Source organism: Gymnogyps californianus, chromosome 9, assembly GCF_018139145.2.
Source record: "Gymnogyps californianus isolate 813 chromosome 9, ASM1813914v2, whole genome shotgun sequence".
Classification (NCBI taxonomy): Eukaryota; Metazoa; Chordata; class Aves; order Accipitriformes; family Cathartidae; genus Gymnogyps; species Gymnogyps californianus.
In genome coordinates this window covers 22,089,222-22,102,284 of record NC_059479.1, presented here as the reverse complement: position 1 = coordinate 22,102,284, position 13,063 = coordinate 22,089,222, and the positions used below count along the sequence as shown (strand labels likewise).

The 13,063-nt window shown below is 42.6% G+C and overlaps 2 protein-coding genes across 2 annotated transcripts in view; both read left to right on the top strand.

The window, feature by feature from the left end:
- SLC16A2 (solute carrier family 16 member 2) overlaps positions 1-13,063 on the top strand; it is a 437,579-nt gene that overhangs the window by 338,313 nt on the left and 86,203 nt on the right. The gene's annotated exons all lie outside the window — the stretch shown is intronic.
- LOC127019807 (palmitoyltransferase ZDHHC15-like) lies at positions 1,560-8,848 on the top strand. Its single transcript, XM_050902037.1, is given in 8 exon segments — positions 1,560-1,659; positions 3,347-3,441; positions 4,628-4,748; positions 5,597-5,666; positions 5,978-6,010; positions 7,109-7,229; positions 8,754-8,793; positions 8,796-8,848. Coding segments are annotated over 8 exon segments (633 nt in total).

The following is a 13,063-nucleotide window of genomic DNA, read 5'->3' as shown; positions in this document are numbered from 1 at the left end:
GTGTTTTCCCGGGAGCCCCCCGAGCCCCTGTCAGCTGCAGGACCCACTCGGCGAGGGGCTGAATGCCGCCTGCCGGGTCTCACGAAAGCTCTACTTCAAGTTCAGGGGGTTTTCATTTATTTTTTGGTGGTGGTATTTTTGGCAGGGGGTGGGTGGGTTAGTGGTTTTCTTCTGTTGTTTTTTCTTAAATGATGTATCGTGAATTTGGGTTATTTCATCTCGATTCTGGCTCTCTGCATTTTTGCATGTTGTATTGGTTGTAGAATACATGCTGTTACATTCTCATCGAGTCTTTCTAAGATTGGCCTTGCATTATTTTTATTCTGAATATTAGCCATCTGGCACTGTGTGCTGCAGTATTTAGTGCCACAAATAATAATGAAAAATATGGTAATATCTCATGAGACTTTAACGTAAAAATACAAGACAGAGGGTATGAAGCTTTGGGCGTAGAATCTTAAAGCTGCCAAAGCATCTTCTTCCCTCTGCCCTTGTTTTCCATAAATGATTCCTTGATTGGAGACAGCAGCGGTAATAGGAAAGTCCCTGGTTAATGCACGTTAATGAAACTGCGTTTCTTGTAGTTAAGGAACTACAGGCCTGAAGAACAATGGGTAGGGAAAACTCCAAGATTTAGACCTTTCCGTTCAGGTCGATGTGGCCACATCCAAGACACGCGACAAAAAGCTATTGGACTTCTGACAGACCGGAGAGGGCTCTGTCTTTTCCACATCAGTCAAGCCCCGTACAAAATCTTGAACTTTAAACGAAATAGCCTTTTCCTTCTGTCTCCCCACATCGAAATACGATGACAAGACTGTTGCATATTCAGCGACACTGTTGTTCTCGCTGTAGTTAAGTTGCACAGTTAGATGGGGCTTAAAAGAGGTGAGAGCTAAACTTTAGTGATTCTGTAGGCTGATGCAGAGGTGACCTGCAAGCTAACTCGTAGCGCTTACCAAGCTTTCAGTGCTTCAGGAAAATAGTTCCAGGATGTCTAGGTTCAAAGGAAGCGAGCATTTTCATGGACATTCATTTTAGAGAACACTTTTGCTGGCAAGAAGAGTTTACCTTTATGTATTTCTCTAAGGTTGGATTTCTTTTTGAAGACGGGCCAAGCAGCAATTGGGATGGCAAGACCTATGTGGCCATGCTACATTGCTGCCCTGCCTGCACTAAACCCAACCGTTTCCATCAGCTCTGCTCTCCGTAGCCTCTGTTCACTACTGGAGCATCCTCTGTACTTGAAGCAAGAGCGTAAAGCGTAAGGTGCCTCCAGGCGCAAGGAGCTTAATGTTTCCTGAAGAAATGGAGTAATTTATTAGAACACTACAAGTAACAACTCCATCAGTGATAAACAGGACTTCACGTTCTTCTGTTTTCGTGCAGCCCACCCCAAACAGAGACAAGAGCGTAACATGAAAGATGGCAATGTTAAACAAACTTTGAGTTTCCACCTGATAACAAAGAGTCCTCGCCAGCTCTTTTGACTCTGCCACCTTCATCCAGGAGTTTCAGACGCCTGCCAGCTTGGCCAAAGCAGCAACTAGGTTTGGACTATGGGATATCCAGAAACATGTACTGCATCTCTGCGGTTCATTCGCCCAGCGCACGTAGCAGAGGCGTCCAGCCTCATCGGGGTCACTAGATTTACTGCCCGTGAGTAGATCAAATCTATGATGAATCCACAGCAGGTCTGGTTTTTCCCAGGCGTGTGCTGGAGCAAGGATCAATGCCTGAGCAGTAAACTGGGTGTGCACAGGCTGCGTGGGGCTCGCTGCACGCACGCCGAAATTCTGTGTGGAAACGCAGGAGCCTTCAGCCAAGGGAGTCAACACCACCTCTCCGTTCTACTTCATATTCATCCGTCTGACTGCGTCCCCTCGATGCGCTAAAGGACGTAGGAGCGCAGAAGGGGCTCTGGGACCCTGACGGTGATACGGCGTCGGGAGTTTCAGCTTGGGGGCTATCAAGAGCCCCCAAGGCTCAACAGCTCTGCTGCTGCAGTGGGTCGTGCTGTCTCAGAAGCTGTCGGTCAGCAGACCGGTCCCTCTTGCCTTCGTCTCAGCTTTCTACTTTGACATATCCTGATCCTTTTGCTTTCTCCAGCTTTTGTTCTAACCTGTGCTCTGGCTCACTGCAAATACACCAGACCATTCCTGAGCCTTTTTTGTTGTTGCTGCTGGTGGTTTTTCTTTTTTTTCTCCGCATCCCCCCCTGCTAATACAGTGGCTTCCCCTGAAGTGGCCAGGGTTGTTAGTCCTGCCAAGGAAATGAGAGAACACAGAGCCTTCTGTCCGCAGAGCATTCGTCTTGGCCAAGGCACAAATGTAAGCTTTTCTTTCCTCCTGTTCAGAAGCCACCAATAATGAGGTGTTTGGCTGTGGAAACACGGTAAGACAAATGCACAGTTTCAACAAAGATCTACAATTTGAAGCTGAAATGTTGGGAGGAAGGTGGGGGGCAATGGAGAAATAGATAGGGACTAATTTGGGGGATCAGAGCCTATCAGCAGCACAGTGTTAATGCTGTATTGGGCCATGGGAGCCTCCAGGCTATTGACCTACTGGAACTTTCCGACTTGAATAAGGAGGTTTTTCAGCCTTGTGAAGGACTGGCAAGGGAGGGTTGGCTTTTTTTGGGTGGAGGGGGTTGACCGGTGGAGCAAGGAGCATATCAAGGAACGGAGAAGCCTGGAAAACTGATCTGGGACCCTCCTCACCTTCCTGCTTTCCGTAGCTCTGTCCGGCACGTTGGAATTTTGTCTTGCCCAGAGAGGTCACCACCAGCCTTGAGTTTGTACCGAGTGTTTCTGAAACATCACCCGTCAGGGCCAAGAGAAGGTAGGGACTAAACAGCAGCACTGTTTCTCCAGCTCCTCTTAGACAGCACACTGGCAGGGGGATGCAAAAAGACAGGAGTGTCGAGGGAGTCTTTCTGCAACCAGTGGGGTTCCTAATGAGCGACTGTTTCGGGCAGGGTTTCGATGGTTTTTTGACAAAGCTCTAAGGCCTGCCAGGTGGGACAGACAGGAAGGGAGAAATTCCGTATGTGGCAGTTCATGATTCCAGCTTTGTTTCTTCTTCAGGAATTGCTTCAGCCTCCGTAAGAATGAATCACTGTTTGCAGGCTCAGCGTTATTTCCCGCAGCATACAGTCAGTTTTGAATCACACATCAGGACCTAGGAAGGAAGGAAGGAGGAGATAGGGTGAGTCCCTGTCTTTCTTTTTTCCTTTATTTTTTTTGTCATTGTTGTGAAACATTGGAATTATGCCCATCATGAATGAAACTTTTATTTAAGAAGTCGTTGTTCTGCTTTTGTTCTTTTGTTTTGTTTTTTTTTAGTGGCCTATCTTATAATATTCCATATTCTCTTTGTGCTCTTTGTGTGGACATATTGGAAGTCTATTTTTACTCTCCCGGTGCAGCCAGGCAAAAAGGTAAGAGTCCAAGCACTTTTCATTCCTTGCAGAACGAAAGCAGGGATGCTAAAGAGAACTCAAAAATCCTTCAGCCTAGTTGATCCGGACAACTGACTGGATTTCCTAGAGAGACGGAAAGTGACCTAGACTTGTCCGTAAAAACTGAGTGATTTACCGTTCTGAGAATCCTTTAGCTCCCCAAAGAGCATGGTTTAAATCAGAGATGGTGTTAACTTTTAAAGCTGCCTTTTCAGGTGTTCCAGGAGCCGATAGGATTTTTCATGTTGAGAATAATAGGATCGATGATTATTAACGTCCACATTTATAGTGGCGTTGATCTCTAAGCATTTAACAAGTTGCACACCAAATCCTGAGGACCTTCCTTAACCTAGCCTTACTAGACTCTCCTGAGTAAGGACCTTCAGGTTTGGTTTTCACTCTTCATGGAAGATGTTAGAGCGCAGGTGGAAACGGGCGCATTTGTAATGGTAGTGGGGTTTCTTGATCTCTTGAGCCAGACTGTTGTGGTGCGTATGTGAGCATTCCGCGTTCCACCAAAGTCCAGCATTGCTGGCTCTGCTGGGAGCCCTTTGCCGGCTGGGGCAGGCCTCTTTGTAGTGGTTAAGTTTGCTTCATTTGTCAGACTCCTTCTTGTGATAGTGAGGGATAGAAGAATCATTTTCCTTTTCAGCGTGCTGAGATTCTGAGGTCGCATGTCTGTGGCAGTGAGGACTGGGGCTATATGCACAGCATAGGGCTTTTGATTTGGTGCTAGGAATACATGTAGCTCCAGTAGCTCCAGTCCTTGTATTTCCCTGCTCAGCAGCATCATGAAACATAAATGTAACAATATACTATGGTAAAGAAAAACTGGGGTTCACCGTGACAAAAGTAGATTGTTTCATCTACATTCAATCACGCCATTAGTTAAGGGTTTGGTCTTGTTTTTTTAACGTAGGTGGCTTATTGCATGTTATTTCGTGATCCTTAATTTCCCTTTTGCTTTTCTTGTTTATCTATCGCATAATATTCTGGCTGTCCAGCACTTAGTATCTCTCTTTGTCTTCTTAACAAAGACATTTTCACATTAGACGAATCTCATTAGAAGGAGTGGGAGGTAAAAATGTTTCCAAACTTGCCTGTATTTGAAATACCATCTCTGCTACCCATGGGTAACTGCTCCTCTCACGACTTCTGCTCCTAGTACCATATGTCCTATGCTGACAAAGAACGCTATGAAAACGAAGAAAGGCCGGAGGTGCAGAGGCAAATTCTCGCCGAAATTGCAAGGAAGTTGCCGGTGTACACAAGAACGGGGAATGGAGGTCAGCTAAGCAGAGAGCTTTGTTTCTCTGAATCTAATCAAGCACGCCGAAGTAGCGTATGCTGGCAACCCAGATGACACTGCCGACCAACAGGGCGTTCCTAATGCCACCGCATGCACGAGTAACTCTTGTGCGAACAATTTTAATGCCTTTTCTCTCTGGCTTTATGTTTGGGGAAACAAAAAAGCCTTGAATGCTTCCGTTCATCTTCAGTGGAGTACCAGGTGCTGCCTTTGAGAAGCAGTATGTTACCCTTTACAGGGTATTTCCAGTTCAAAAGCCTCCTTATATTGTCTGCGTTTAGCAATAGTAATAGAATGACAAAATCTGTAGTCGTTTTTACTTAAATGGAGTCTAGCTTAGAGATGCAGGACATAACTCTGCGAGCAGATTTCTGGACCTTGTTCTGTCATTAAATGCATGCGGCACTCCTTTCAAAGCTTAAAAGAAATCCGTGTTCATATGGGAGGCTCTGAGCTGTTCATTTCTGTCAGACAAGCCAAAGAATTCTGAAGTGAAGAAGTGCTATATAGGCAGTTATCAAAATGGAATGTACGTAAAGTCCGAGTAAACGTGGAAGCCAGAGGGAAGTGTACAATTTTATCGCTTTTAAGCTGGTTGTATGCTTTGCAGCGAGGATTGTTCCCCGCATCTGCAAGTCTCTGGAAGAATGATGAGCATTGCTTATCTGATTATGACCTGGCAGCAAAAATCAGCTGCAAATGCACTCATCTTTTGAAGTGATAGGGGAAAGAATATGACTAGTTAGGAAATGAGCGGAGTATTAACTAACACGTGACAAAAGAACGCTTTTCGCTTGTTTGGTATTAACGTGTCTTTAATTTCAGGTATTCGATTCTGTGATAGATGCCAGCTAATAAAACCTGATCGTTGTCACCACTGTTCCGTTTGTGCTATGTAAGTTACTGGATTGCTTTTCACTGAAGTGAATATAGTCACCGCTAAGTTACGTGAGTGGGCTGGTCCTTCCCGTGTCTTTTTACACAGCAAGGTCCCCAAGTGCCTCTGTTCCAGCTGCAGCCGACAGCGTACGTTCGTGTGTGACAGCGTTAGCGTTTGCATTTCTGCTGTGTGTGGCCCTGAAGTGTTTGCAGTTCCCACACCTACAAGTGTATCAGCGTTAAGTTGCTAGAAAGCATGCCATCTAGTGAAAATTAACTGATTAACCATTAACTGAGCTTCCGCTTTTCTGTTTTGTCCTCTTGCAGATGCGTGCTAAAAATGGATCATCACTGTCCGTGGTATGTCCTAGATATTGGTTTGTACTTTTCTGAAAAGAGAGGCTGTTTAAATACATTTCTTCCACAGAGTAGTGTCTGTGTGCCTCTTTCATTTTAGACCATGCATCTCTCGATGTTGGGAAATTTATGAAATAGTTACACTTTGAAATTGCCTGAAATGGTTGGTATTTTGAAAGACAGATCATTCATAGTTGTTCCATAAACTATGCGTAAAAAAGCTGTTCTAGCACTAGAATTTAAAACGCAACTGCTAATTCACTCTGTGACTATTATTCCAATTTTAAAGGGACTTCCACTTAAGCCTTTAACTTTGGGTGTATAATCGTTTCAGCATGCAGTTGGTGGTTGCTTTCAATAGTAATATTTGCACGCAGATTGTTTCTGAAATGATGCCTGCCACCTGTGCATGCTCAGAGACGGTTTGTGTAGAACGGTGCGTGGATGAATTAAGCTTTATGCTTTCTGAGAATTGCTGCCACTGAATTCCTTAAACGCCTTCTTTTTTTTAAAAAGGAAGATTTCAGAAATCGGAAGCAACGCAAACATTTCCCCACCTGAACCTCCCTGGTAGTCCTCAATTGTAGAGGGTTTTTCAAACCTGAGGTTTGAGACAAACACCTACTGTTTTTTCTGCATTCCCTTGTTCCTTTTTAGAGTTGTCCTGTGCCTGGAGAATTCTCATCAAATTTGGGTTTGTTTGGTTTGTATGTAAGCAAACAAGCCACGGTGAATCTGGCTCCTGAGTTTTGCAAATGAATGAAGCAGCACAGACATCCCAGACAGGGTTACCTTTGCAGACAAGAAACAGACCTTGAGTAATTAGAGCCCGCCTCTGTGACCAGTTTACCAGCGGTACCAACTTTAAAACAGATTCCAAAATACAAACTGTCCTTTTCCTTGGCATAGCAAGAAGTCTTCCCGTGACAAGCAGAGAGACTTCAGTTGTATTTCATTTTGACCAGTAAGGGGAGCTATTTATTGACGAAATTGTGTGGTATAATCAGGAGGCTTAATAAAACCAAAAAAACCTGTAGTACCCATTGTGTTACAACTGTGTGCTGTACATATCCTGATTTCAACTTTGCTTTTGTTCTCTAGGGTGAATAACTGCATTGGATTTTCTAACTACAAATTCTTTCTACTGTTCTTAGCCTATTCTTTGTTGTATTGCTTGTATATTGCTGCAACAGTCTTCAAGTATTTCATTAAGTATTGGACAGTAAGTTGTGAAATCTGGTTCCTTTTTCATATCCTATGAGTCTCGTGGGGTTTAGTCACTCTTGTTACTTTCTTGCTTTCAGTCAATGGAGGGTCTGCATTTCTTCCCTAAGGTATTTTCCTGTGCCCTTGTTTGAGTATAACTCCCATTGTATGTCTGAAATGCACAAAGCGAGAAGCAAATAGACCTTGGGAATTTCAAACTGTAGAGTTAGCTTCTGGCAAAGAAGTTACATCCTTTTCCTGTTCTTGTGTTTGCATGTACGTATCTCAGAATCTTTGGAAACTTACCACAAGTTTCTTAGTTTGGAAAACTCAAATGTCTTTCAAAAGAAGACACACTTCATTGAAAGAGAGCCCAGGATTGCTGTTTACAAAAATATTCTAGTGCTGTTTCAATACACATTAGGGTGTATCTACTCATACTACTGAAATTAGAGGTGTTACAGAGGGATAAACACCGCTGGAGTTAGGTTAGGCTCTTGCACGTAAATGTGGTTAATCTTCCCCTGCTGCTGTTGTCCGGCCATATCTCCGTACTTAAAAAAACCCCGAAAACTTCTACTGAATATAGAAATAATTGTCTTCCAAGTAGAAATTCTTAGCTGTCAACATTTGATGCTTTTAAAGTGGTTGCAAAAATACCTCCTACGTATTTCAGTAATGTTACAGGAAACCATTAATTGTGGGTGGGTGGTTTTCTTTTATGTTGCTTCTTGAACTGCCCGGGCATATTTTTTTTTCAACTTTCTCTGTATTGGTGTCTTAAGCATTAGGTCCCTTGCACTTAGAGAAAGTGAGCAAATAAGGGAAGGCATAGAGGGCAGATCCTGGGGTTGCTAACTTACCGTATACTGTAACTGATGGTTTCCAGAATCTTAATTTCTTGAAGAGTATCTGCTCCCTTCTCTCCTCTGGTATCGAAGTATAACATCCTGGCACTGATCTGTACATATTTACTGAAAAGAAAAAAAAAAAAGGTAAAAAACCCTGTTCATTTTGTAATCCCCATATGACTCCTTTCTCAATTTAAAAGTTGACTGAAATAAAGTATGCTTCTTATTCAGTTATCAATTATCATTCATATGCAAGCAATGCCAACTGACAGTTCCAGTAAGAGACTGGCCTTTTGTCTCTAGGTTTTTTTACGTCCCCTCTGCTGCTAACTCTGTATGACTGTATTTAAGTAACTTAACTTTGCTGTGCATTAATTTATTAAATTTCTGTTGGTTTAATGGCTAATCACTTACATAAAATGCCTGCTGAGATGCTCCTGGGACACGAGCAGGAATTGCTCCTTATGCTAAGAAAGGCACAGGGACTTGAGCTCTGTGGCTGCATATATGGGATGAGCAAAGGCTGAGAAGTAATTTTTTTACTTTGAGGTCCCCACAGCCTATAGGAGTTTTTTGGAGTCCCCACTCCAAATAGGAGTTTTAGAGGATATCTTTCTTCTCTCTAGGAACAAAGAATTTCCAGCTTTTATTTGTTCCTATCACTTGTTCTGCGTTGCTTTCCTTTCCAGGGTGAACTGACGAATGGACGTTCCAAATTTCATGTCCTTTTCCTCTCTTTGTGGCGGTCATGTTCTTCATAACATGGCAGCAACAGTCGACGTGATGCCCTGCCAGAACCAGCGGCTCGGCCCGCAGCTGCAGGACGAGCAGCCGGCGGTGGCGACAGCTCCCGGCTGATCCGCTCCGTGGAGCCCGGCGAGGACAGCGGCTGCCCCTGAGAACAGGGTTGTGTTCTCGGAATGCTTTTTTTTAACCTAGTACTGAAACTTCTACAATTCAAACTGTTAATTAGCTGACGCTGCATGGCCAGTAATAAATGTTAGTATATCAGACTTTAACTGTCTGCTTCATATTTAAAGTTAATACTTCTAGTCCCTTGAGGACGAGAAAATATATTAAAGAGAAGGGAAGCAAGACAACACAGAGATGGGGACGGTTAAGAAAAGATGGGAAGACAAATCCATTTGTGCTACAGGCAAATACAACAGAAAAGCTTCTAAACATTTTCTTCAGTATTGCCCTTCATCTCTGAAAGTCATTTCTTAGTACAGTACAGAAAGACTAAGTGCATAGTGTAGACAAAGTCTACTCATTATTAGTGCAATAATTCCTTATATACAAGTACTAAAATGGCCTAGTTGTAAATAAAGAGTTACACCCTCTGCGGTTTCACTAGTTGTCAATTGTTACAAACTCGCTGCGGTCCCTCAGCATGCAGGCACCATCTCCACTGCCTTGCTGAATGCTAATGAGCTTCCACCTAATTTAACCACAGAAAGACATCTCTTCCACATCAACACCTATTACCAGCTCCAAAATTGGTTTGTGAAGCTTAGTAGAGATACGCCCATAGGTTTTTTAGCTGCTTGTAAAAATTGGAAGTCACACCAGGCACTATAAAATAGAGCAGTAAGGTGGTCTTGAGGACCATCATATCATGCCCATACCAGGGAACTGTCTGAGTGTTTACCAAATACCTTGAAAGCATTCCTAATGCAAGACAGAGAAAAGGTAAAAATGAAGGGAGAAACTACATATGGAAGGCCATATATTAACAACACAGTTACTATATTTAGATGCAGGCATGAAGCATTATATTAAGGACATGCTTATATCTAGCTATGCTTTAGGTCAGCTCTGAGATTTTTCCCCCCTTCCTCCAGCTATCCAGCTGACAGATGGTGTCGGAGTTTTGTGGCTGAGATCCAGAAGTGAAACTCCCGTCTGGGATTTAGCTTTCATCAAAGGGCATCCTGAGTTAGGACATACATATCCAAGCCGTCCCCAACTTTTTATTCAGGTCTTTCTCTTCCAATTTCCTGGTATTTGTATCTTTGGATTCATAACTCATTTTAACATTGCCCTTGAAGGGTTTAGTGTACCCCAACCCTATCTTTAGAAATGCTTTTTTCCTTGGAGTGAGTTGGAACCATCTTCTGTCCATACAATAAATGGTATTTCTTAACAGTTCTTCTGGTACTTCAACAGAAAGCATTCACAAACCTATTAGCAATATACCTACTACCTATTAGCAATGCTCCCTCCACTTGGGAGGGTTTCATATAAGCATGTAAGTTGCCAGCTCTACTTCTTACCAGACTATAAATAAGCACGTGGCTTGTTACTATTTCTTCATCAGGATTAAACACAGTCATAATCAAACATATTCAGGATGAGAATGGGTTTATAAGGAACGATATCAACCTTGGCTTTGAGGATTCTGTGCTAAAACCTGATGCTTCAAAAGGCCTGAATTAATATACCTATGGGAATCATTTGAACCAATTTTAATAGCTTTTTATAAAACCTGGTATTATGGCAGTTCATTCTTTCATTCTGCCCTATATTTCACAGTTCACATCCTTCTGCAAATGTCTTTTTTTTTGTCCATTCTGACTACATTTTCCCCCATTCATCTATTTTGAAATAAACAGAATAAATTAATTTCAGTTCATTGCCTCTGAAATGCCTTGATTTTCTGAGGTATGTAATACCTCCACACTGGAATTTCTGTGCTTCTGCACTACACCCTGATGTATGGTTCTTACAGGAAAATACTATCTAAGTACCCACTTCCAATATCTTTTATTAGGCAGATGATGCTTTCAAAGCGTTGAGAAAACATGAGCAAAGTAGTCTTCAGGCCAACACCCCATATGTCAGGAGCATCTTCATTTTTTATCTTCATTTTGCTGTTGGGGATACAGAGACATCCCCAACATAGCTGTACAGGATGTTAGGGTATAACGTGCTATCATTCAGTACACTGACCTTGTTCCCAAGCCCTGGTTTGCTGTCTGCACAGCTCCTGGAAGGGCTGGTGGCCGTACTTCAGAGTATACCCAAGTGCACCGCTCCAATTAGTACAATATTAGTTTCCCACAGTATTTTAGCATTTTAGTATTTTAGTATTGGCAGCATACTATTTTATGTTGCTTTGGGAGGTGGTGTGGAAAAAGTCCAGATTAGATTTAGGATTCTATTCACAAATCTCCTCTGTGGTGAGTTACTTCCATTCCCAGTATCTCTTCTACAAAGCTGCTTCTGTCATCTTTTCTGAGTGCCAACTCCGGAGCATGCATTGATTTCTGTCTGTCTCCAAGGAGATGCTCTGCTTCTACAGCTAAATCTGCAGAGAAACAGGTATTTTTTTTGTGGCAAGCTACTTTAAACAGTGTGAGTTTATAAAACTCGTCTGTTAGCTTTCTGTGTCTATCGCATGAGCTTTGTTCTCCTGGTTCGGTCACTTGGAGAGAAGGGGTTGCCATGTTTCTGACCGCTATAGGTATATGGCCTCTTTTTCTTCCGGTGTCTCTCTCGGGGTTTGTGCAGTGCCTTGTACAGCTATCCATAATCTGCTATCATGCAAGTAAACTGGTATCAAAAGGAGAAAGAGAAGATCGGAACTGGGAAAAAGACCGAAATAGCAGGGAGAGAAAACAAAACCAGCAGCATTGGAGAGTTACTGAAGAAGGAACAGCAGGTAAAGGCAAAATTTGCAGGGGAAATATTAATATCAAATATATTAAGTACCTTATTAGCCTTAAAAGTGTAGAAAAAATAAAATGATATGCATTAGCACAGGAAATGGAATATTCTAAAGCTGATTTTTTGCTCAGGTCATGATAATGGAATATTAAAATTATTAATTATAACATTTTCCACCAAATACCACAGAGCCATTTGCTATTGTAAGTATGTACACACATAGGTAATGCCAGATTTTTCAGCGCAGATAATTTTCTCCTGTCTTAGCCCTTTTGATTCTAAATATCCTAAATGAGGGGATACCGGCTATCCTATCACACTTCCATTATGACAATGATTTGCCAGACCTTTATCTTTAGCTTTCCTGGATTTAATTTGATCCCATTACTTCCAGCACTCCTTCCTTCTCGCGTCATTAATAATTTCTCAGCCTTCTGAAATGTTTACGGCACGGGGTATAGTCACCCCTTAGTTATCTGTAAACTAAGCTGCTAGCATTTTGCACTTGTAATCCCTTTTTCAGAAGTAATCGCCTCCTCTCCGCCCGTCTGCTGATGTGTTTTCTCAGTGTTAGATGAATGACAGAACGTCATTTTCAGTATCCCATCAGAACACTAAACATTCCTCCGCGTATTTCATGAGAGGAATGTATTTCTTTCTAATGCAGTTGCGGCTTGCTTCAGAACTTTAGAACGGTATTAGACAAAAAATGAGTGCTAGTCTGTACTAAAGCGAGTACGAACTGAATGATCAAATGCATGTTTTCCATCTTCAACCTTAGGGTCTTATTGGAAGGATGTAACGGCTCCTATCACTGATACAGTGTACAGGCATATGGAACCTGCTCTTCTGTCCCTATTTAATGAGGACAGGACTGCAATAATACACTTGTCTCAGAAGGGTATCGTGAGGTTTAACAATATGTGTTTGTCGAGCAATTTTTTAAATCTCCATTGGAGAGGCATGAGAGCTTCGTCAAATACTGCGATACCGCAATTCAGGGTTCTTTTCTCCACAGGCAGGATATTCCGTGTAGCGCATGTCCAGACAGCTTGATATGGTGGAAATACTGGACACGTATCGTACGGCTGGGAGCCTGTGGTGCAGGGCTGAGCTATCCAGAATGTCTCTCCATACATACACATAAATCTGACCGCTGGGCATTTGTATTCTGGAGAAATTCACAATTACATATTGTGACCTCCTTGAATCCTACCTCTTCTCCTCTGAACCTGCACTCATCTTATGTCTCCCAGTTTCCTGTATCTTGAAAGGTCCCCCAAACCCAACCCATACCCAAACAAATACATACAAAAACCCTGCAGCAGAA